Consider the following 20,184-nt stretch of genomic DNA (forward strand, 5'->3'; position numbering starts at 1 on the left):
CATTGGGCCAAGATTAGTTGTGACCTCTCTGGTTTGGAACATCTTCTCCGACACAGAGTTCCCAATGTAAGAGGCTAATAGATCAAGCAATCATACATAGCTTGTCTACAAACAAGATTACAGCCTTATACGAGGGCAATACCCTTAGCCCGCCGCAGGGAGTGCCAGTGACTATGACAAATGCTGCACTTGCAATTAAGTTGACTTGCAAGACTCCAGACTCCAAAAATAGGCCCAAGTCAAAGGAAACCTGCTCCGAGCAAGTCAGCTAGTCCAGTGATGTGACCCATACCCTAAGCGAGAGAGATGAGCGCAGGAGTGCCCCAAGAGGGGCAGGCACTTTCTGAAACACAGTGGAAGACACAGTCCCTGGCCCAAGACCAGTATGTCCTGTCTGGCACCCCTGGGCATGCGGACAGGAAGGGACTATCTTCTGCAAACCTCTTGCCCCCCCTTACCCTGCACCCTGGGGCGCTGAAGCACAGCCCCGAGCTACCGTTGGGCAGAGCTAGTCATGCCCGGAGTGCAGATGAAGCTGCTGGATGAGGGGGTGGGGGCGGCAGGGAGAGGACACAACAAGTGTGAGGGCTGTACTGGGGGAGCGAATTTACCTCGTGCACCCGGCTCCTCAAGCCCAGCAGCAGCCGCTCTGGCTGAGCAGTGAGTGACTTGCCTGGAGGCGCCGTGTCCGCTGCTCACGGGACACGCCTCGCGCCGCGCCCCTCCCGCGCGTGCCAAAAGGGCCTGGGGCCTCAGGGGCGTGCGAGCGCGCCCAGCCCCGAGGCGGGGGAGGGCAGAGGAGGGGGCGTGTCCCCTGCGGTGGGGGCGGGGCCTCCCGCTCCGGTTTCCCAGGGTGCATCGGGCGCGCTGGTTGTCTGGCCACGTCTCCGGGCCACGTCGCTCGGTGCCCGTTGAGCTCTCGCCATCTTCGGTCCCCGGCTCCGGGCTGCCCTGCCTCCGCCATGAACGTCTTCCGCCTCACCGGGGACCTGTCCCACCTGGCGGCCATCATCATCCTGCTGCTCAAGATCTGGAAGACCCGCTCCTGCGCCGGTGCGTGCCCGGGGGGACCGCGCGGACTGGGGGGCGCGGGGCCTGATGCTTCCTGGGCGGACCGGACTGACCAGAGCCGGCCCGAGGGAGCGGGGCCTGATGTTCCCTGGGAGGACCGGACCGGACCGACCCGACGCGGGGGAGCGGGGCCTGATCCTCCGATGCGGGGAGGGAACTAGACCGACCGGGGGGGGGAGTGGGGAAACCCGCTTTTCCACAGGGGCCTCTGCCCTCCCCTGCAGGTGTGGGGCACCCCCGCCCCAGGAGTTGCCTCAGTTGCCAGGGGCACCGAGGTGGGGAGCGGTGCCTTTGCTGGGGATGGGAGAGAGGGATTTCGTTGGGGGGGGGGGACATAGCTGACTGCTCCAGCTGCTGGAGAGAGAGAACTGTCAGGTCTTCGTGGGTTACTCACAAAATCCCCAGCAGCAGGGAGAAGGGGGAGGTTTTTCTGAAGAGCTGCCCCGCGTGTAGACAACATGAAGACTTCCCCTTCCTAAATGTGGGAGGCTTGGGTGGATGTGAACCAGGGAGACTCCTGTCCTTGCCCTTCCTCCCCCGAAAAATACCCCAGGGCTGGGGTAGCTCTAAATAAAGGCGATGCGCTTCCATTGCCTCCTCGTGTGACAGCTCTGATCATGTTAAAGATTTAGCGGCTTTAAGCAGTAACTCATGCTTCAGTCCCTGACGCGCTGCAGAAAGCACTAGTACTTTCCTCCATCCCACAGTTGTGCAGCTCATTCCTTATGTAACTGCCCAGTGCAAAGCGAATGAATGGGGAGGTGGTTTGGAGGAGGAAAGGAACGAGTCTCCTGGAAGGCAGGCAAGCGTCACTTTGCACAACTACATCCGAGTTGCAGAAATAAGATTAATTCCTTAATTTTAAGTGAGCTGTGCTCATTCTCTAGCTGTGTCCAGCCTAAATTTTCCTCTCTCTGTATACTTTCCTTCTTTAAACACAGATCTAATTTGCAAAGGGCAGGCTTTGGTGCAGATGTTTGGAGTAGCTGACATTGCAGTTTGCAAATCCTGAAGTTTCTCTTGCAGTCTTACTATTTTATATCTAATCACACTAATTTGCACTCAACGCCTTTTTCAAAAGGCATTACGTTGCCATCCTATTAGATTCGGGGATTTTGAGCGGTTTCTCACTTATATTGCCAACTGCAATAGAAAATTGGAAGCGAATGACTGAATCCGGGCTTGAGAATAGGCTCTCCATTGGGATCCCTGGCCTAGTCTGACGTGGCAGCTAACTGAAGGTGTGGTGGATTGAGCTGCTAGGAAGAGGGATGATGTTGAATTCTGATTGTACGGTGTCAGCTTTTCAGAACCACTATTCTCATGGGTCTATAAATTAGCTGTGTAAATTCACTGTCACTGCATCGGGGGAAGGCTTGATTCCTATTGTACGTTTATTAGTGCTTTGTCTAGTCATAGTCCTAACTCTCTACTGCTACAGAGTGGGGCTTCCCTGGACTGGTGTGTGTTTAAGTAGGGGGAAACCCCAGTGTGTGGAGGGATCCCCTGGGTGGTGGTTTAAAAAAATTGCTAAGGCTCATGGTGGATTCCCCATCACTTGAAGTTTTTTTTAATCAAGATTGGATGTTTTTCTAAAAATATGCTTTAGGAATCTTTTTGGGGACAATTATACAGGAGATCAGACTAAATTATCACAATGGAATTTATATCCATAGAGAAAAGTGATGGGGCTTCTACTGTTTCACTCAGTTAACAGTAGAGCTATCTGGAAATAGCTTTGGAAGCAGTTTTCTACCAGTGTACATTGTTCCAGAAAGCTAGAACTACTGCTGCTCCAGTAATTCAGTCTAGGTGCTTCATATATGTGTATTAAATAATCTGCCCACCCCGCAGCTATCGGTAATACCAATTCTCCTACAGCCTGGCCTTCAACTGGAGCTTCTTTTGGCCCTCAGTGAGAGCAAGTATTCCTGTAACTAGTCCTTGCTGTCACTTGTTGGCATGAAGCATTGCCTACATACTAATTTTATAGTGAAGCAGGAATGGCTAAGGTGGTGGGCTAACAAAGTACAAGTAGAGAGTTATTGTAAATTAAGAGCCCCAAGGGGCCTGAGGATGGGGAGATAAAATGGATGGTATGTACAGGCAGTATGTTGTGAAGCATCTATAAGCCACACTAACCAAATTGAAATGTCTAATACCCTGTGAAAGTAGTTTATCGAGTGTTTATTTAGCAGTCTATGAACAAGCAAGCTAGATGTGGAAAGGTGAAGAATATGGAAAGACTGATATCTTGTGTCAGCTACAGTCACTATTAATTTGGTAGTTTGGGGAAACTGGTTTTTAAAGTTACCAATTTTGAATTACAATATTTGTCACAATATATAAGTAACTTGGTTTTCTAACAAACTTTATTAGGCTATCTAGCAATGAACTTAGGATGTAAATACAATGGCAGTTCAGAACTATTTATAAGGGGCCTACAGATTAATGTTACTTAAAACATAATCCTTGCCAGTAGAGTTTACGGTCAAAGAGCCCAATTCTACAAATCCTTCTTGATGTGTCATACAAATAAGAGTTTTGGAATACTGGGCCCCATGTCAAGAAACAAATGCAGAGAAAGGTGTGTAGATTGGGAGTTTAAAAAGACTTCTAACCCAGGCATATGAGATATTGAAGAAGGGCTATATTGAAACCAGTGACCAAGATGAAAGGTTATATTTTCTTTTGCTTGAGGTGCTAACCTTAGATTCAGAAGATCCTGGTTCAATTCCCTGCTTCACCAGACTTCTTATGTGATCTTTTTGGAATACTGGGGTACTTATTATATCAGCAAACATACAATATAAAATAGAATTTAGTCCCTTCTCCCCTCCCCCAAAGGTGCTTAATGATCAAAATGCTATCAGTTCCCCAAAGTCATTTTCTCCAGAGTTAGTAGGTTTTTGGAAACAAACAAACCTTTCTTTACCTGTGTCTCCAGTAAGTTACAGAGTTGTAACATCTCTCCTGGGGGCTGCTTTTCTAGCACCAAGAAGTGGAATAACATGTGTTACATAGGGCTCCAGACTCCTCCCACTCCCAGAATGCTCTTCTAAAAGGAAATTAATTAACTTTTCCTTAGCTCTTTTAGTAGGAAAAATCTGCTTTATGTTCTTATCTATTCCTTTTTGTGAGATGGAGATAAATTTACCAGGGTTTATTTTCTTAAAGAAAAGTCAGGTGGAACTAGGGGGAAGGAGTTCAAATCCTTCTTTTCTCTTCTCTCAGTGCTCTAGCCTCTAAGCCCTAACAACAATGAGTGAGAATAACTTTACCGTGGGCTTTTCTTCAGAGGCTCACTTGCGATTCATTTGGGTGCAAGTGATCATGTAATGATAGATTTGATGATTCTAAGGAAAGGAAGGAGTGAGAGCACTAGAATAAGGACAGTGGACTTCAAAAAAGCAGACTTTAACAAACTCAGAGAACTGGAAAGGTCGTGGGGAGAAAATCTAAGGGAAAAAGGAGTTCAAGAGAGCTGGCAGTTTTGCAAGGAGACAGTATTGAAGGCTCAATTGCAAACTATCCCAATGTGAAGGAAAGATAGGAAGAGGCCAATATGGCTCCTTCAGGAGCTCTTTAATAACCTGAAAATCGAAAAGGAATCCTACAAAAAGTTGAAACATGGACAAATTGCAAGGATGAGTACAAAAGAAAAGCAAAAGGATGTACAGCCAAAATGAGAAAAGCTAAGATACAAAATGAGTTACACCTAGTAAGAGACATAAAAAGTGATAAGTTCTGTAAATACATTATGAGCAAAAGAAAGATGAAGGGAAGTGTAGGCCCTCTGCTTAGTGGGGAAGGAGAGCTAATAAGTGATGACATCAAGAAGTCTCGGGTGTTTAATGCCTATTTTGCTTCAGTCTTCACTAAAAAAGTTAATGGTGGCCAGATACTCAACACAGTTAATATTAAACAACAAAGGGGAAGGAATGTAAGCCAAAATAGGGAAAGACCAAGGTCAAGAAAGTTTAGGTATGTTAAATGTATTCAACTCAGCAGGGGCTGATTAAATTCATCCTAGAGTACTTAAGTAGGGTGACCATATTTCCCTATGCTGAATGTGGGACACCTAGTAAAATTACTCGTATTCAAGCAAGTTCAGCGGCAATCAATCAGAACAATGCAGTACAAATGTTAAAATTAACATCAAGTTGACTGAGCCTGTCAAAAAGAAATACTGCTTAGTTGGATTTTTTTTATTTACCCTCTATCTTTAAGGCTTTAGGGTTCACATTAGGAGGGGTGACACACACAAGGAGATGTGACACACTCCTGTACACCTCTCTCACATGGGGGGAGGGGGACACACTGACTGACCGACCCAACCCTCCCTGCCTGGTGCTCTCCGCCCTCCATGCCTGGCTGGGCTCCCAGGATGGACCCACCTCTCCTGGAACCGGGCACTGCGTCTTCTCAAAGCAACACATGGAGTGTGGGGGCACGCAGGGTCACATGCCCTCTTCCCCCCCCCCCCCGATTTCTGTCAGGGTTCACACCAGAATGTAGCCAGCAGTAGCCTTTTGGTACTGTGCGGGAGGGAAGGGAAAGGAGCTGCTTCCAGCTTCAGGGGAAGGGGACTTGGGGAAGGGATGACCTGGCCCATGTCTTTGCAGAGCTCATCTCTTCTCCCCCCCTCCCCAGTGGTTGGAAGCAGCTTGTCCCTTCCTGCCTGCACAGTGTTGAAAGGCAGCTAACACCTTCAGGCTGTTGCTGGCCACCAACATAACCCAGCCGCCTCCTGTCCCCTGGCTACAGTGTGGGCAGGAAGGGGTTAAGCCCTAAGGATGCATTGTGCACCAGGACCCAGGGAACCTGACTACAGGGGCTTCAGTGAACCTGGCCAGAGAGGTGGATCGCCAGGGAAGGGTGCCTAGGGGCAGGACTCAAGGGGGATGGGTGAAGAGGGTGCTAAGCCCCGCTGTGGAGCTTGCAGGGCTGGGATGCAACAGGCTGGAAATCACTTCCTCCTTCTACCACCACACCAGAGCTTAGCTGAGTGGTAGAGAGGCTTCCCCATGCCAGCGCTGCACAGGGCTTTGGCACATGCAGTGCTTGGCTCCTCCAGGCCAGCGACTCTTGGGCTTTCCTGAGGTGCCAGCCAAGCCAGAGGTGGTAGGGAAAGGAAGGAGCCTGCTGGCCAGACTGTTGGTGAGCCGAGCACTCCAACTAGGGGCTGGTTTGCTGCACTGTGCTGGGAGCGAGATGTGCCCCACCGGGGGAGATATGGAGGAGCCATGGGACTGGGGGGCGGGGTGAAGGGGAAAATCAGGGAGAGGATAGAAAGAGGGGGAGCACGTAAAGAGCTGATGGGTGAGCTGATGGGAAACACATAACTGGCTGCTGCCTGGCGCCTGCCCATACACACAGGCCTCACAGCACGCAGCCAGTGCCGGCCGGAAATGGGCCAGGGGGCTGGGCCCTGCTGGCTGAGAGCCAGCACACAGTGGGGGCTGCGCTGATGGACCGGCAGAGGGAGCGGCCGGCCCCACAGGCTGCATCTTCACCCTGCCACCAGCCTTGCACACCTACCCCCATTGTCAGCCACTGGACCCCCTCACTCACTGCTGGTGGGCAGGTGGCTGGTGAGCAGGGATCCAGTCAGTAGCAGGACCCACCAATACTGAGGGGTGGGGGGCATAAAATATGGGACAATTTGCCTGTTTTAAAGAAAAAGTCAGGACACCTGCACGAGGGCTTAAATATGGGACTGTCCCTTTAAAAACGGGACATCTGGTCACCCTATACTTAAGGAATGAGCTGAAGCAATCTTGGAATTGTTAGCAGTTATCTTTCAGAACTCTTGGAAGACCGGTAAGGTCCCAGAGACCTGGAGAAGAGCAAACATAGTACCTGTCTTTAAAAAGGGGGAAATAGAGCACACAGGGAATTATAGACCAATCAGCCTGACTTTGATACTTCGAAAGATGCTGGAACAAATTATTAAACAATCAGTTTTTAAGCACCTAGAGATTAATAGGGCTATAAGGCATAGCCAGCATGGATTTGTCAAGAACAAGTCATGCCAAACCAAGGCAAAATTTCCTTCTTTGACAGGGTTACTGGCCTGGTGGATGGGGGAAGCAGCAGATGTGCTAGATCTTGATTTCAGTAAGGTTTTTGACACAGTCCCACATACATGCTTATAAGCAAACTAGGGAGATGCTGTCCAGATGAAATTACTATAAGGTGGGTGCACAACTGGTAGAAAGACTGTACTGAAAAAGTAGTTTTAAGTGGTTTGCTGTCAAACACGGAGCATGTACCTAGTGGGGTCCTGCAGGAATCAGTCTTGGGTCTGGTACTAGTCAGTATTTTCATTAATGACTCAGATATTGGAGTGGTGGGTGTGCTTATAAAACCAAGATGAGAGGGATTGCAAGCTTTTTGAAGGACGGGATTAGAATTCAAAATGACCCTGACAAATTGTTGAATTGGTCCAATTCAACAAAATGAAATTGAATAAAGACAAGGGCAGAGTACTTCACCTAGAAGAAAAAAATCAGTTGATAACTACAAAATGGGGAGCAACTAGCTATGTTGTGGAACTGTTGACAAAGATCTGGAGCTCATAATGGATTATAAACTTAATATGAATCACTAGTGTGATACAGTTGCAAAAAAAAAAAGTGTAGTATCATTCTCGGGCATATTAACAGGACTGCCCTATGTAAGAAATGGGAGATAATTGTCCTGCTCTACTCAGGAGGAGAGCACCAATAATGATAAATCGTTCAGAAAATGTGACCTATGAGGAAAGGTTAAAAAAACCCTAGGCATGTTTAGTCTTGAGAAAAGAATAGTGAGGGGGGAACCTGATAATAGTCTTTAAGGGCTGTTATAAAGAAGATGATCAATTGTTCTCCATGTCCACTGAAGGTAGGACAAGAAATAATGAGCTTAATCTGCAGCAAAGGAGATGTAGGTTAGCTATTAGGAAAAACTTTCTAACGATAAGAGTAGTTAGGACCTGGAAAAGGCTTCCAAGGGAAGTTGTGGAATCCCCACCATTGGAGATTTTTAAGAACAGAGTAGACAAACACCTGTGAGGCATGGTTTAAGTTTATTTAATCCTGCCTCAGCACAGGGCGTTGGACATGATGACTTCTCAAGGTCCCTTCCAACCCTACATTTCTATGAATCTATGATTTTTCCTGTGGGAGTTTGTCATATCAGTGTTTGTTATATTCTAAGAATTCTGTAAACATCAGCTTACTCAAATTTCTCTGTAAGGCCATTCCAGAAGCACATCACCCATTATAATGGTACCAGTTAACACTTCAACAGTCACTGATGAATACCCAGCTGTCATCTTGAGGGCTTTATGCTATCACTTACAAAGCTTGTTTATTAGAGCAGTTTGTAACTTAGCACCAAATATGCATGCACCCTATGATTTTCTCAGACGTTAAGGAAGGGTGCGAGCAAACCGACAGATGGTTTAACTGTGTGACCGCAAAGTAAGGAGAAAATTAGAAATAATTAAAAAACAAAAGCCCTCAAATGAGTGATTCCCAAACTGTAGTTTATGGACCATGGAGAGCTGGCAAGTCATAGTGCTGATTCCTCTTTTCTGTCTGCTTCTGTGTGTGTCCAAGGTCTGTGTTCCAAGAAGAGCTTGAAGGCCTGAAAAAGCAGCTGGAAATGAAGGGGAGACAGGCTATGTACCTCTATTGAGCCACTGATTCCTAAGAGAAGGAGAGGAAATGGGGATTGAGGCCTCAAGGAGGAGGTGGTTTGTGATAGGGAAGGGGAGACCACAAGACAATTTCTGTATATGAGAAGTGAATAACACTATCAGTGTTTGAGAACTCCTGCCTTTAATTGTTCTAGTAATGTGTTAGATTAAGTGAGAGGAAGGAATCCAAGGGGAGAGCAAATTAACTTAGGTAGTACTGTTCATTAGAGCTTTGGCAGAAAATGCAGATTTTGGATAGCCAAACTGCTTATTTAAGCTTTTGAATTAGGGCTTCAGAAAAATATTTATCACACCAAACAGCAACTCAGAAATAATTACTAGGAATCTCTTTGTGTGGAACTCCATACAGGATGTTGCTGCTGACTTTATTTAATATAATTATAAATGTCCTTTTTATGACATGGAAGTCAATATAACATGCTAAATAATGTGCTTCCATGAACTATACTCTTGGAGGAATTCTACACCACTGTGCACACACAGAATTCATGTCCTCTGCAGATTTTTTTTTCCTCTGCAGAATATAGATTCTGCTGGAGAGGTGCTGCAGTTACACTTTCGCCTACCAGGGGCTGCTGTGGCTCCTGCAGAGAGGGCAGCCAGCAGAGAGGGAGGGGGAAGAGGCTGCATTCCTCACAGTGGGGACAGGTGAGGAGGCAGGGGACGGACAACGGCACATGGGGTTGCTGGGAGGTCACAGTCTGGGGTTCAGAAAGGTTAGTGGTGGGGGATAGATTGGCATGGGCTAAGGAACTAGTGGGGTGATGGTATAGAGCCAGGGGCTAAATTGGCGGAGGGCTGCAGGGACACATGAGGACAGGGGAGGGAGGCTGTGGAGCTGCAGGGGGTAGAGGGCTTCAGGGTCAGAAGAGAATGGGGGTACAAGGTGCAGGGACACATGGGGACAAGGGCAGATGCGCATGACTGAATGGGAGAGGCTAGAGGTCAACCAGGGTCTGCATGGGGGATGCTCCCCAACTCTCTAACAATCCCACCCCTGCAAAAAAAAAACCCAAACAACTGTTGCATACTTTTTCCCACCTACATTCAACAACCCTCCTGCTTCCCTCCCAAGCTCTTTCCCTCTCCCTCAATTCCTCCAGTACCCCTGACTTCCCCAGGCCTTTGCACTGCTTCTGAGGGATGTGGGAAGTACGTTTCTGTATTGTAGTTTAAATGAATTACTTAGAGTTCTGTATTAACATGCCTAGTAAGGAATCTATTGGACCAAAAAACCCAAAAACATTTCCTGAATCTTTTTTTCCCCTGTCTATATTGTTACAGACATACTTGCTGGCAGGTATTTTGAAATAAATTGCCAAAATAATTGAAACTGGTGTGATATTTTGATAAATATGCAGAATTTTGCAGAATTTTTAATTTTTTTGGCACAGAATTTCCCCAGGAGTAAAACTGCCATGTACAGATTGTTTTCTGTAATCCATTTCAAATTAGAGTGTTTGCTCTGCAAATTAACTCATGAAATTGATTTGTTCTTCTGCAATATCCCTTGCCAAGTGTTAACGATAACCTGCAATTGCAAGGGCTGTCAAACTACATGACGTATACCCTAAATGAGCAGGGTAAGAGGGGTATTATGCACATTTTTAATATAAAATTGACCTTTTTTCATCTGGTAGGTCTTGGAATCAATACCTTCCATGGGACCAGCTGCACTGACTTCACATTCATCACTGAATCTTACTAGAGGCTGTAGCCAACTTGTATGGGAAAGACAAGTCCATATTTTCTCCAAAAAATGCTATTTTAGAAAGATTTAAAAAAAAAATCTACAGCGGTTTGGAGGGGGTTATTTTGGGTTGGTTGGTTGTTTTGGTTGTTGCAAATCTTAACTTTTCACAGTAGGCTGATTCAAGTCTACAGTAGGTTCTATACCTAGCCTGATGCCAGGTATCATTGGTTGGTCTGGACTTCAGAGGCCAAATAAATGGATTTACTTTTATATTCAAAATATTCTAAATGCCATTTTCAAGGCTTGAGAACTCCATTCAGCTGTGGCTAATGGTGAGTGGGGGCTTAAACCATAAATTTCTTTTTTTGGAAAGTGAGATTGCAAAATTCCAACTTAGAAAAGATATAAACAAAAACTATATAGTGTTTGTCTATTTGGTTTTACTTTATTATGCTAAGATTTAGATTATTGGCAGTTGGTTGATACTAGAGAGAATGTATTAAGCTTCCCAAATAAATATTTATTACATATGAAAGTTGTAATAAAATACCTAATTAACAAAATATTATAATCAAGCTATTCAAGTAATATGGACTTTTTGTATAAATACAGTTCGTTTAGGTGCAAAGCATTGTTTTATTTGCGGGAAACTTTACTCAAAGCATTTCCCTCTCTGCATGGAGAGCATCATGGTTGAACTTGATCTGACCTGATCCTAAAAGCCATTACTGGGAAATTAATTCTATGGACCTTAATAAAGAGGAGTAAAGATTTGCAGTGCCAGGTTTTAACTTTTATAGCAACTCATAAAACAGGACAGATCTATAAATGCTAGATATTTCTTACCCTCTGTCTCTGAGCCTTTGAACAGATTAATCTGTTTAGCTAAAATACTTGGTAGACTACTTTCACTCAAAACAATCAGGAATGAGGATAGTCATATGGTAAGACAAATGTAGAGCAGGTGATGTCACTGCTCACATCAGAGTATCAGATCAGAATGGTAATATCAGGCAAGGACACTACAGGTAACGTTTTCAAAAGCACCTAAGACTTACTGTCTTCAGTGGAACTACTCATGGTGCCTGAAGTTAAGCACTTGCACGGTCTTTGTAGGATTGGCTATACAAGCCTAAATCCCATTTTCAAAGTCATTTTTTAAAATAAGATTTAGGCTCCTAGGTCACACAAGTCCTTTTTGTAAATGTTACTGTACATACTAATAAGCACACTTTCTGACTATTCTATATAAAATTTATTTGCCTAATCATGTGGAGCAATTGAACTGTAAGAGTAGATTGCCATATTCACTGTTAAAATAGCTTTAATTCCTTTCAAGTCACTAAGCAACTGGTGGTTGCGTGCTCCTCTTATCCTTGGAATATGCAGTATCTCTTGTCTATCCTTGCATCTTTGGAGCTGTCCAGTATGTAGCTAATGTATAAGGGCATGTGACAACACTGGTTACAATACAAAGCTAATTCTTACTAATATAACTGAGTTCTGCTATATAGAAACCACTAGTGGTGATACTGAACAGATGGCGTAACCTTCAAAAGTATGATCTGCAAACTGTATGGCTTCTAATAACTTTAACTAAATCTTGTATCATGCTGGCACCTTTTCCACTGCATAGTTTAGTGATGCCAGTGCACCTTAGTTTGATATCACTAACATGCACAAACTCATGACTCTATTGGTGCTTCTCTTAGTTCTGAGAAGTCAGTCTCTGTCCTCATTGTGCAGGGAAATCCACTTGGAAATCCACTTGTGCAGGAAAATCCAATCCTGCGCTTTCACCATTTACTTCTACACCTTTAGCAGCAAACATTGTCCTTTGTTATATATAATAATTATTTCATTTATTGCTTTAGGTATTTCTGGGAAAAGCCAGCTTCTCTTTGCTCTGGTCTTCACTACCCGTTATCTGGATCTCTTCACTTCATTCATTTCATTGTATAACACATCTATGAAGGTACAGTATTCTGCATAAGTGAGAAAGGCTAGTCATTGTTTTGCACACAGTTCCTTTAACAAAAGCCTTTTCTGGTAGGTGATGGTCTACTGCTTTGGTAACTTAAAGGACAAAGGAGCTTCAGACAAAGTATATGGAAATTTGCACTCCATACAAATACTCTTTCCCACCAAAGAAACCTTCTATAAGCTATTAATATGAGGAAATATGACATCTAAATCAGATGAAGCTGCAACTATAGAAAATGAGTAATTTGTTAAAAGCTGTGTAATAAGATGGACTTTTCATCATGGCATTTAGAGCTTTATGAACATCAGTTATCACAACATTGTAAGATAAACCATATACTGTTTGTAAAAACAAGTAATCTTACTTGCCCAAGGTTGCTCAAGAAGTTAACAGCAGAGCCAGGAACACACTCCCGGAATCTTGAGTCCCAGTCTAACACTCTAACCACCACTAGATTATATGAGTAGAGGCTGAGGGAATGGGGATTGTTTAGTCTTCAGAAGAGAAGAATGAGGGGGGATTTGATAGCTGCTTTCAACTACCTGAAAGGGGGTTCCAAAGAGGATGGATCTAGACTGTTCTCAGTGGTACCAGATGACAGAACAAGGAGTCATGGTCTCAAGTTGCAGTGGGGGAGGTTTAGGTTGGATATTAGGAAAAACTTTTTCACTAGGAGGGTGGTGAAGCACTGGAATGGGTTACCTAGGGAGGTGGTGGAATCTCCTTCCTTAGAGGTTTTTAAGGTCAGGCGTGACAAAGCCCTGGCTGGGATGATTTAGTTGGGGATTGGTCCTGCTTTGAGCAGGGGGTTGGACTAGATGATCTCCTGAGGTCCCTTCCAACCCTGATATTCTATGATTCTATATTTCTTCAACTTTCACGTTCACTTTGATGTGTGTTACTTTGGACATTCATGGGGTCATGTTTTCTTACTCTGGGCATATTTGAATATATTTATCTTTTTAATTTTTGCTTTTTTTTAAACATTTTCTGCATAGAATCAAACAAAGCACACTGTGTACAGTATTATGGCTAATCAGTGATAGAAAAGGAAAAAGAAATAGAAATCAACAGTTCAGGGCTTCTAGACATGTGCTCTTTCTCCAGGCTATGTGGCTTTTAAAGTGTTAGAATGGCTCCATTGAGTAAGTGTGATGCTATAGCTACATGACAGACCATGCATGAGGATCAGATCTGTGTTTCTGATCACTGCATAAACTTTCTAATATCCATGTGCATGTTGCACTGTAATTTTCAACTATTCGTAACTTCATATTTTTCAGAAGTCCCAAAGCACATACTAGTAATGGATTATGCATATGAACAATTTTTAAGTTTAAATGTTTGGCAGTTTTTGGTATCCCCTTCACAGTTTTTCTACAAGAGGGAAAATGTATTTTTCCTCCCAGTCCTCTCCACTCAAACTTCTGAAAGAGTTTTGTTGAAACTTCCTTTAGTCACTATTAGCCAGAAGTAAGGTATGGAAAAATGTAGAACTAAAGGTGAAATGTGAAAACAGAGAGTTATAATGGAACTGCCTTGAATCCTGTATGACAGAAGCCATCAGGTTATAACTCGTATAATTATTTAGATTAAAATTGTAGAACCAAGAGTTACTGGCTTTTGAATTAGTACTCTATGAAGAGGAGTAAAACACCATTCACTCCTTGTATTCTTTTGCAGTGTCATATAGACAAACAGTAAGTTTGGGTTTTTTGTAAACAGTAATGTATTTTTTTTTGTTAGAGGGTGTACAATCACATTTGTTTTCTGTTTGTTTTTTTTCCTTATTAGCTTATCTACGTTGCTTGCTCATATGCCACTGTATACCTGATCTACATGAAATTTAAGGCTACCTACGATGGAAACCATGACACATTCCGAGTGGAGTTTCTGGTGGTTCCTGTTGGTGGACTCTCATTTCTTGTCAATCATGACTTCTCCCCTCTAGAGGTTGGTTGAGGTTATTTCTGGTATTTTAAGTTTGTTGGTTTTCTATAATAATGTAAAGATGATGTAATTTTATTTAAAATATGCTTTCAACAGTTAGAAATGTTTCAGTATGAAAAAATATTTTGAGGGTGTATTGGACATAAAACTTCTAAAAGCCCATTTGTAAAATACATCCTATGACAGATATAGTGGTACTGCACCCCTATCATACCTTTAAACTCTCTGAACTTCAGTCAGAATGTAGTCTGTGTAAAGAATACAGGTTTTGGCACTTGAAAGGCTGAATTTAGTGCTCCAGTGGATGGTCACTTCATTATTTTATCAAACAGAAGCATATATTGTTTACCTCACACTCATGGCTGTGATATTAATCCAGCAATATCATTTGTCTTATGTTTTTGGGCATTTTTCAAGCTTAGCAGACTGGCAGCCAGTAAGAATTTGGTGCCATCTGGTGAAACCAAAAAGAATTACAAAAATTCTGAATCATTATACTGTATTACAAACTTCTAGAGTATTTGCAGAAATTGTAGCCATACTAGAAATACAGTAAATTTGTTTATCGTTTATCAGCACAGAAAATAAATGCTTCACTATAGTATAAAATATACCCTCCTGTATATATTTTAATTGGAGTGAAACTGAATTTTTCTAGGCCATAGGATTGTCAGATTTCATTAAGGAAAGTGTCTTAATATTGTCTTAATGTCCTTCATTGCAACATTTTTGTTTTTAAATCTCTCCTTTTTTTTTTTCCTGTTGACTCATGAGCTTTCAGCCAGTGTTAAAATGCTCGATTATTTTGATTTCCATGGATGTTGCAAAACTTTAGGCTAGATGCTCTTTCCATTTAGGCATAAAATGGAATTTTACCTTCTTGTCTGCTTTTTATCTGGAGAGTACACAACAATTGAAGGTTGATAATTTTTCCCCCCCTCAGTTAATAAGGTAAATGGAAAAGAATTCTCTTCTAGTCAGCTGAAGGTTTTCCCCAATTAGAGCCTGACCCTGCAACAAGTGAAGTCTATGGAAGTTTTGCTACTGACTTCAGTTTGTGCAGGATCATGCCCTAATTGGAGGTGTGTGTGTGTGAAAGAAAATAGGAGGAACTTATTCTCAATTTACTAGCCTAAGATTCTTTGTTTAAATTCTGATCCAGAGAGATGAAAAGTGGCCTCAACAATTTGGAGACACTCAACATCTCACAGAATCAAGTCTCTTAAATGGATTTCAGGGTGCTGCAAATCTTTAACTCAAAGGTCTATGCAGTTTTCCTACTTGTGCTGATTCGAGAAGGTTTTGTCTGGATTTGTGACAAGGAGGACTTGTCAAATTACTCTATTTGTTCATAAAATTGTTTGGTTTGACCTCAGTTTTTACTGCCTAACATCTTCCTGACTCAGAGGTATGGAGGGAAATTAGTGGTATTGAATGTATTTGCCTTTTTTTCTTTCAGATCTTGTGGACCTTCTCTATCTACCTTGAATCAGTTGCTATCCTCCCCCAGCTTTTTATGATTAGTAAAACTGGGGAAGCAGAGACCATCACCACTCACTATCTTTTCTTCTTGGGTCTGTACCGTGCCTTGTACCTAATCAATTGGATTTGGCGCTACTATTTTGAAGGATTCTTTGACCTCATAGCTGTTGTTGCTGGTGTGGTCCAGACCATTCTTTACTGCGACTTCTTCTATTTGTATGTTACAAAAGGTAAGTAGTACAGTAACTGGCAGCATCAGGTTGTATTATAATACCCTGTAGTGTCAGGCATGGTTAAATTGACTTTTTTCTAACTGATTGTCTGTACTGAGGTCACCAACTTGTTAATATTATGTGTAAATTATTACAGTACATTTTTTGATAGGCCCTCAAAAGGCCCAGAACTATCTTCACTACAGGTGGAACCATGGTTCTGATGAGTCTCTCTGACATAGTTAAAACTAATGTAATTCAGTGTATTCACATTGCACCTTTTTGGGGGAACAATCATGTCATCCCTTCTTCCTGAACCCTGTAAAATCAGCACAGCTCTTCCACACTGTTTTTAAATTGGTAGTACGAATCTGAAGGGGCGTCCTTCAAGATGGAGAACTCCTCCTGGACAAATAAGATTTGATTGTATTTTATGTTGATCCAAGAAACCATCAGCCCTGTAGAATCTGTTAGCTGTTCTGCCCCTCCTCATATTTCCCCCCATCTTGTCACCCCAAAGTTGCATATTTGTGACTCTTATTACTTTGGTTTGGCCCACTATGGTAGATCACCACTACTGGTTCATTGATGTTATCATACCCTGGCCTGACAAAATTCATGATGCTAGAATTTAAGAATGTTCATGTGTATGCAAGGGGGCAGAGTGGAACAGTCTCTTCTTTCCATATACAGTAACTCCTCACTTAAAGTCATCCTGGTTAATGTTGTTACGTTGCTGATCAATTAGGGAACATGCTTGTTTAAAGTTGTGCAATGCTTCCTTCTAACGTCGTTTGGCAGCCACTTGCTTTGTCCACTGCTTGCAGGAAGAGCAGCCTGGTGGAGCTAGCTGGTGCGTGGTTGGAACCAGGGTGGACCGACAGCCCCCCTTTCAGCTCTCCCTATCAGCTCCCCTAAGTTCCCTGTGCAGCAGTTGCCCAGCAGGCTATCAATTGCAGCTGTCTCTCCCCCACTGTCATGTGCTGCTCCTACCCTCTGCCTTGGAGCTGCTCCCCGAGACTCCTGTTTGCTGGGGGGGGGGGAGAGGGAGACTAATGTCAGGGTGTCCCCCTCCCCCTGCTCCTGCACCCCGCTTACCCCATCTTCCATAGAGCAGGAGGGACACATGACAGAGGGAGCTTCCAGGCAGCTGCAGCTGTGGTCCGGTCTCAGCTTGCTGATCTAATTAATAAGGCAGTGTACTTCTGACCCCACTCTTCATACTTAAAGGGGAAATGTGCCTCTCTCTCTCTCTCTCTGTGTTTCTGTGTCTGCCCTCCCTCCTTTCCTGCTGCCTTATACAGTAGAGTGTGAGAGTTAACCCTTCAGGGCTCAGCCAATTGCTGGTTCATCATTTAGCAGTAGCATTCCCTGGAAATATCCCACCGTCTGACTCCTCCACCTCAACTAATGTGTACCAGTATTAAATTGTTTGTTTAAAACTTAAAACTTATACTGTGTGTGTATATACACACACACACACACACACACAATTTCCCTGGAACCTAACCTCCTCATTTACATTAATTCTTATGGGGAAATTGGATTTGCTTAACATTGTTTTGGTTAAAGTTGCATTTTTCAGGAACATAACTACAATGTTAAGTGAGGAGTTACTGTACTTTCCCAGGGAATTTCATGGCAGGGAGATGAGAGTTAGGAGGACCTGATTATAGAGCATTCCTTACAAAAAAGTGATTGATAAATTATATTCCTTCACATACTTCAACAATTTGTCCATGGATACATCTATGTATTTAGTAACTTTTTCTCTTTTTTTCCTAGTACTAAAAGGAAAGAAGCTCAGTTTGCCAGCGTAAGTGCCAAAAATCATCACCAGCATCTGTCCTTCTGGATGCTTGGACAGAACAATCCTTACCACAAGCAAAGGCGAAGATGCTTGAGACAGAAAGTCAGAAATACAACTCTTTTTAGCACAGGTAGTCATCAGTGGCTCTGTAAGAACAGAGGAAAAACAACCAGCGGATTTCTGTTTGATGCATCTTGCCTCTCTCTTTTTTATTACTATGTATAAAGATTTTTTACATAAAGAAACTTATACTGTATTAATAAATTCAGTGTGTAGTTTCAATTTGAATAGTTCCAAAAGTGAGGTTTTGTGAGGTTGTTTATGACCAGAAATAAGTACAAACAATTTTTTTAAATTTTCAAGGATTCTTTCAAATTACTGATTTATTTCAGTGCACACACGTGTGCTGCCTGATGGATGGTAATCATTATTCTTCCCCTTCATTTCAATTTTCATTCCACTATATTTATTTTTTCCAAAAGGTGAATTATATCTGTCAACTTAAATCTGAACCCACTGATATTTGATGTGAAGTTCTTGTGACCAGTATGCTATGCCATGTGCCGATAGGGAGTTTCCTATGAAAACATGTCAGTGCCATTAAGGCTGGCAGTCATGTTTTGTTAGAGATTTCTCTCTTTGGTTCCTTCCCTTTTAAAAACAGGCTGTTAAAGGATGTTAGGGAGTCCCTTCTTATGGCCACCAGGGTGCGTACCCTCTGTGTCTTTGATCTGTTGTCTTGGAAGGCAATCCAAGTGAGAAAGTATTTGGTGGCAATGCAGGTTAGAGAGGGTAAGGTGCTTGGCTGTGTGGTTTAGTGGTAAACATTTCTATTGTGTCCTTTAATCAGGAAAAGATGGTTAAACTGTTTTGGATGTAGAACCCTACTTTCATTAGTAGTAATATTGTTGCAGCTATAAGGATGAATAACCCATGATAGTTGTCAATTGCCGTAATCTGTAGGTGATCATTTTAAACGTCTTCAGTTTTTCAATGAAAACTTTACAAGTAATGTCCATGTTCAGCTTCAAGTGGTTTTTGATGTATCACTTTTGGACAATTAGTATGATTTTTATAAACTTGTTTGAAAATCAGCAGCACCAATTACCATTCTTTATAGTCTTTAAATTATTCCCTTTTTTACTGAGCTGTTGCATGATTTATCCTGTGTTACCATCCTCAATAAACATTTTATGAAATGGTGTAAATGGTATCTTTGTTCTTAAATTACGGCTTTGTATCATCCTGTGTCTGGATGAACAGTTGTAGTAACAGACGGTGGTTTAAATTAATTTCATTGTTGCTGTACTGGTGTTTGTGGGGAAAGTAGATGTATTATCTTTAAATACAGAAACATCTGTTAGTATGAATGTTTTAGAAAATTATCTTAAAAGTGGGAATAAATCTGTTGCTGCACTAGATTGGATTTAGAAATGTGACAGAGAAGATGAGTGGATCAAACACAAAGAGGGTATGGATGGTCTACTGTTTTGAATACTGTATTGGGACTCAGGAGAGCTGGGTTCAGTTCTTGCCTTATACTTTGTGTATGAACTTGGAAGTGACTTAATGTACTCTGTACTTTAGCTCTGCATCTGTAAAATGGTGATAATACTTTCTCCCTCACAGGGGCGGTGTTAGGATAAAATCCAGTAATGATTGTGAGGTGTTCAGATACTACAGTAATGAGTGCCAAATAATTACCTGGATAGATTTCATATTATTAATTACTATTGACCTTCATTTGGTTAAATTGTATTTGTCTGGTATGGGTCCCATTATTTCCCTCAGCTGTATTCCACCTAACTTCAAATGTAAATGAGATTGTTTTTCAGCTACCAGTCCAACTACTAGAGGTACTTCTATAGTCTCATACCCATCCAACAATTTTGTGACTTGCTTTTCCCACATCCTTTTTCTTTTATTTCTGCCCGTATTTTGTGTGTTTCTCTCCACCTCTAATATCGTCCCCAATTCCCCATTTCTTCCCTAATGTTTCCATCTCACCTGTCTTCCATACCTCTTGAAAACCTGCTGTCTCTGACCCACACCTTTGGGGAAAGGTTTGTTTTTTCTTCATTGAAGTTAAGACTGGTTTTGATCCTAGTTGTAGCCCATAAATTGAACATAAATTTCACATGTGGGCATCTCCCTTTCTGAGGTGGCCACTTCTGTAAGTAGAAAGACTCTCTCCTGAGGTCTGTACAGGAATTCTGTCTTTTCTATACATATCCAGCTTTGGGCAAGGTGAACATGGAATGTTACTGAACACAC

At 42.7% G+C, this 20,184-nt stretch overlaps 1 protein-coding gene and 1 long non-coding RNA gene across 3 annotated transcripts in view; one reads left to right on the forward strand and one right to left on the reverse strand.

Annotated features, from left to right (window-relative positions):
* The window catches only part of LOC123344004, a 30,698-nt gene extending 29,898 nt beyond the window's left edge, over positions 1-800 (reverse strand). For both annotated transcript variants that reach the window (XR_006572427.1, XR_006572428.1), the window contains exon 1: positions 612-800. This is a non-coding gene — a long non-coding RNA (uncharacterized LOC123344004). The remainder of the gene's footprint in view (positions 1-611) is intronic.
* A 49-nt stretch (positions 801-849) lies between these two features.
* Positions 850-19,112, forward strand: KDELR2 (KDEL endoplasmic reticulum protein retention receptor 2). The gene is made up of 5 exons (XM_044979692.1): positions 850-1,053; positions 12,347-12,447; positions 14,251-14,409; positions 15,866-16,118; positions 17,886-19,112. The coding sequence occupies exons 1-5, from the start codon at positions 963-965 to the stop codon at positions 17,918-17,920; spliced, it is 639 nt and encodes a 212-aa protein (XP_044835627.1). The 5' UTR covers positions 850-962; the 3' UTR covers positions 17,921-19,112.
* Positions 19,113-20,184: the final 1,072 nt, after the last annotated feature.

This window comes from Mauremys mutica, chromosome 11 (genome assembly GCF_020497125.1).
Source record: "Mauremys mutica isolate MM-2020 ecotype Southern chromosome 11, ASM2049712v1, whole genome shotgun sequence".
Taxonomy (NCBI): Eukaryota; Metazoa; Chordata; order Testudines; family Geoemydidae; genus Mauremys; species Mauremys mutica.

Excerpts from the sequence above, each read along its gene's own strand:
- KDELR2 (XM_044979692.1), top strand. The coding sequence starts at position 963 with ATGAACGTCTTCCGCCTCACCGGGGACCTGTCCCACCTGGCGGCCATC. Across the intron at positions 1,054-12,346 it reads GAAGACCCGCTCCTGCGCCG|GTATTTCTGGGAAAAGCCAG; the intron begins GTGCGTGCCCGG and ends TTATTGCTTTAG. Across the intron at positions 16,119-17,885 it reads CTATTTGTATGTTACAAAAG|TACTAAAAGGAAAGAAGCTC; the intron begins GTAAGTAGTACA and ends TTTTTTTCCTAG.